This window comes from Aplysia californica, unplaced genomic scaffold (assembly GCF_000002075.1).
Source record: "Aplysia californica isolate F4 #8 unplaced genomic scaffold, AplCal3.0 scaffold00911, whole genome shotgun sequence".
Taxonomy (NCBI): domain Eukaryota; kingdom Metazoa; phylum Mollusca; class Gastropoda; order Aplysiida; family Aplysiidae; genus Aplysia; species Aplysia californica.
The window spans coordinates 165,921-169,997 of NW_004798181.1; the positions used below are offsets into that span (position 1 = coordinate 165,921).

The 4,077-nt window shown below is 42.3% G+C and overlaps 1 protein-coding gene across 2 annotated transcripts in view; it reads right to left on the reverse strand.

The window, feature by feature from the left end:
* Window positions 1-688: 688 nt before the first annotated feature.
* The window catches only part of LOC101864422 (cell division cycle protein 16 homolog), a 48,055-nt gene continuing 44,666 nt past the window's right edge, over window positions 689-4,077 (reverse strand). For both annotated transcript variants that reach the window (XM_013089260.2, XM_035972923.1), the window contains exons 16-17: window positions 3,404-3,494; window positions 689-2,461 (exon numbers count right to left, since the gene is read on the reverse strand). In XM_013089260.2, coding sequence (XP_012944714.1) covers window positions 2,220-2,461; window positions 3,404-3,494 — 333 coding nt within the window. In that variant the 3' untranslated portion in view covers window positions 689-2,219. The remainder of the gene's footprint in view (window positions 2,462-3,403; window positions 3,495-4,077) is intronic.

The window sequence follows — 4,077 nt, forward strand, 5'->3', positions numbered from 1 at the left end:
GGGGGGGACCACACACGCCTATTTTTTGTCTTTAATTATAGGATCAGGACTTGCCATTTTAACTACCGGTATTCGGAGTTGTGGCTGTTTGCAGCACGAAATGCACAGTGTTGAGTGAGTGGTTATTTATTTTTGTACTGTAAACAAGTCGGTGGTCTGTCTCACCTTTTCATGTCAATTGTTGACATACCCACATTTTGTACATGTTAGGCTGCGAACATTGACCATGCTTCATTCATGCAAAGTCTTTTCTATGTTCACGAACACCTCCCGATTGTGTGTCTTTCTAATGCTACAAGAATTCCTTAGCAAGGATGTGTGCACACATGTGTCATTTGTCAAGGATGTGTGCACACATGTGTCATTTGTCAAGGATGTGTGCACACATGTGTCATTTGTCAAGGATGTGTGCACACATGTGTCATTTGTCAAGAGAGAAGAAAAGAAATAATTCTGCGTCAAAGTTTGGTGAGAAGTTGTTCACATCGAGTCGGAACGAAAATCTGATTCCTTTTAATACTTTGATGCTATTTCATACACAAATCAGTTCTTTCAGCTTTGACAAAAATGTCATTGTGTGCATGTCCCATTGTGTTATTGGACTTGGAGGCGATTGTATAAATGATGAAAAGAGTTTTAAAGAGTTTTTGCTTTGTGATTTAAAATATGCACTGAACAACAACACGTGACGACTTGAGTTTGTTTATTGTTTGTTTGATCGTCAATGTTGGACGAGCTGACGTCATGTGGTATGACATCGCCGGGCACACAAACAAAGCTGTAATGACATCATCATGTGACATACAGGAGACATTACACTGTGTTTTCCCCACACAAGTTACAACATTTAGGAAGCTGGCTGCATCAGTGATGCAGTGTTCCAGCAGACGGACGGAGATAATGAGGCTTTTCCGCCCGCACTTCTAACTCAAATGATCAGCGAGTGATTCAGATGTTTTTACAACCCCATGAACACTTAGAAGGCGGGTTACTTCAAGCCTGCCTGTCAGAGCCAACCTTGGCTGAGAAGGATACAATATCCCAGCACACAGTCGGAGATGCTGGATAAAAATTCTCCCCACATAGGCTCCAGGAAAAATCGAACTCATATCTTCTGCGTGCAATGGAAAAGCTTCTGACTTATCCTAAGCGCTACACCACAGACGCCAGTTCACAGTGTGTGGCACAAAAGCAAACCACTCTCAGTGAATGAAGAGCTCACATACCACCATCAGGTGATCAACTTCCCTAAACCATAAGAAAAACACAACAGTCTCGCTACTACTTCCATGTATGTCTACCCGTGACAGCCATGTTGTCCAGAGTGCCAAAAGAACCAAGATTTAGGAATTAAAACAACAATATGATCAAGTTCCTCAGGCCAAGTAGCCTACTAACTACACGGAGCTTTACTACTATTACTGCTGTAAGCTGACAAAACTCCTTTTTTCATTTTGACGCCAAAATGTTTTATTTGCTAAACGGAAAGCCTGATCAGTTGCCCTACTTGACTACTTGTGGGAAGAAATCAAAGTGAAACAGAGGCAAGTTTCTGAACGAATTAGAATTCAGATTTTGGAAGAACACTATTTTTGAATGGTTGCGCTGACACACTGAAGCTTTTTCACGAAACTGCTGTGAATAAAAAAAAGGTGTTTTGTCAACTTACGGCACTACTAAAACTGCTGTGAATAAAAAAAGGTGTTTTGTCAACTTACGGCACTACTAATAACGTACTTAGCACTACTAGCAGAAAAATTCTTCTTTTGGAATTGAAAAAAAAAAAAAAGTACAGTAAACACCTGAAAACACAAACGTCACGGGATCAGAGAAGTTCTTCGAGTTCAACAGATTAGATTAGACAGTGACAAGGGAAAAAAGGAAAGAAGAATCCTTTTGTACTGTTTAGTTTGCACTGAGTTACCTGTTGCCCTTGAACTTTTACAATCAACCTATTTTTAGACTATTGTACCACACATTTCTAAACCAGCCCCTGCTGGAAAGTGATTATAATTGAACATCAAGGTAGGAAATGTGCACTAAAAATTGCAAGAGTATTGTGGCCAGTCAGCAGTGTCTTTCTCTTATGGCGGGGACGATTTGAGCCACTCCGCTGCGTGTTGTTTTATCACAAACTTCTTCACTCACTCACTCATCATTTACATCAATGTACACTGCCCATAGAATGAATATATATACATTATATCTAGAAGGTTCCATCAAGAAGAGCAATCCTCCATCTCTATCTCCTCGATCGACAGACTGCTCTCGGCAAAAGGGTCGGTGTCTGTAGTGTCCAGCTCCGTCTTCACTCCTCCTCCTCCTCCCCTGCCACCCTCCTCTTCTTCCTTCTGGCTATCGTGGAACAACTCCGTCAGTTTGACGACGCGGGCCGATGATTCTTTGGACGAGGCTGAGTCCTTCATGGAGACTGAGGGGAAATGTGGCTCTTCGAGGTCACCTGCTCCCACAAACGAATAATATACGCAAAATTGGCTATTTGATTCACAGAGTTGACCGGTCTGGTTTCACAATCAAATATACACAAACGATTCTCTTTAACTCACTTGAGCCTCGGCTATTTCTCACCCAGCAACCATTGCAGCTCACAGTTTTGGGGAATATCCAATACCACAAAAAGGCTGAAAGCTATCAGAATTTAAAATAAAATTTAATGCAACTAAAGAAAGAAAAAAATGCAGTCATAGAAAAATAAAACTGCATCTAATTTGTCAGATCAATTGTTATTTCATCAATATTTTGAAATGGCAATGTCTGGGGGTATGTCATTTTTTTGTGCGCCCCATTTGTTATAAATTCATCTATCACAAGGCGTGAGCGACTGACTTAGTCAGTGACAGATTAAAAAGTATTGGACATAACTTCACCAAATTTTTAATGAAATAAAACAAGAGGATCGACAGTTGGCTCCCCACTTCCTGTAGCTTGTTACCGGAAAACACAGGAGATATCGATCAATAAAGCGCATCCCGTAAATACACACACCCTAAAAACACGGGAACAGGCTCAAGTGAGTTATATTATTTTAATTCACCGAGTCAACCAACCAGTCCGAGTGACAGAGATCTGAGAGAAGAAAATACTGACTGAGGAACAATCCAGAATGGGCAACTCAAGCTTAAGTCTTCCATGATGCAAAGACACAGATTTTACTAATTTATATGTGTGTGCTAAGAGGTCGTGGCGGGGTGGGGGAGGGGGGAATTAGAAGTGTTACTGGAAAGTAACTTTTGAGTAAAGGAGGAGAGATGAGGATGACAGATGTTTGGTAAGAAAGAAGGAGCAAACCACACCACAGCACCTATCAACCACCCATGGGGGGGGGGGGGGGGGGGGGGGCTGGAGGTGGAAGGAAAGGGTCAAGGTGAAAACAAGAACTGACCGTCGCAGGGAGAGACCTGGGCCATCAGCGCCTCCAGACAGTTGCTCAGCATGGTGGTGGAGAACGTGTCGTCTTTCCGAAGACCCAGCGCCTGAGGGAATACAGCATACACCGTACAGCATACATACAGCATCCAGCATACACTGTACAACATACATCAAACATACACTGTACAGCATACATCATACACTATACAGCATTCACCATTCAGCACACAGCAAACATCACACACCACAACAGGGTTATCCCAGACACATACTAAAGAATGCGTCATTTGGCAGGGTTTTTTTTACTAGAAAACATGTCAGTTTTGACGGTTTTCTTTTTTTTAGGGGGCCATATAGCATACTTGACACACAAGGTCATCACGGACATACACACCAGAGAATGTCATACTTGACACACAAGGTCATCACGGACATACACACCAGAGAATATGTATGGGGCCATATAGCATACTTGACACACAAGGTCATCACGGACAAACACACCAGAGAATATGTATGGGGCCATATAGCATACTTGACACACAAGGTTATCACGGACATACACACCAGACAATGTGGAGGGGGCCATATAGCATACTTGACACACAAGGTCATCACGGACATACACACCAGAGAATGTCATACTTGACACACAAGGTCATCACGGACATACACACCAGAGAATGT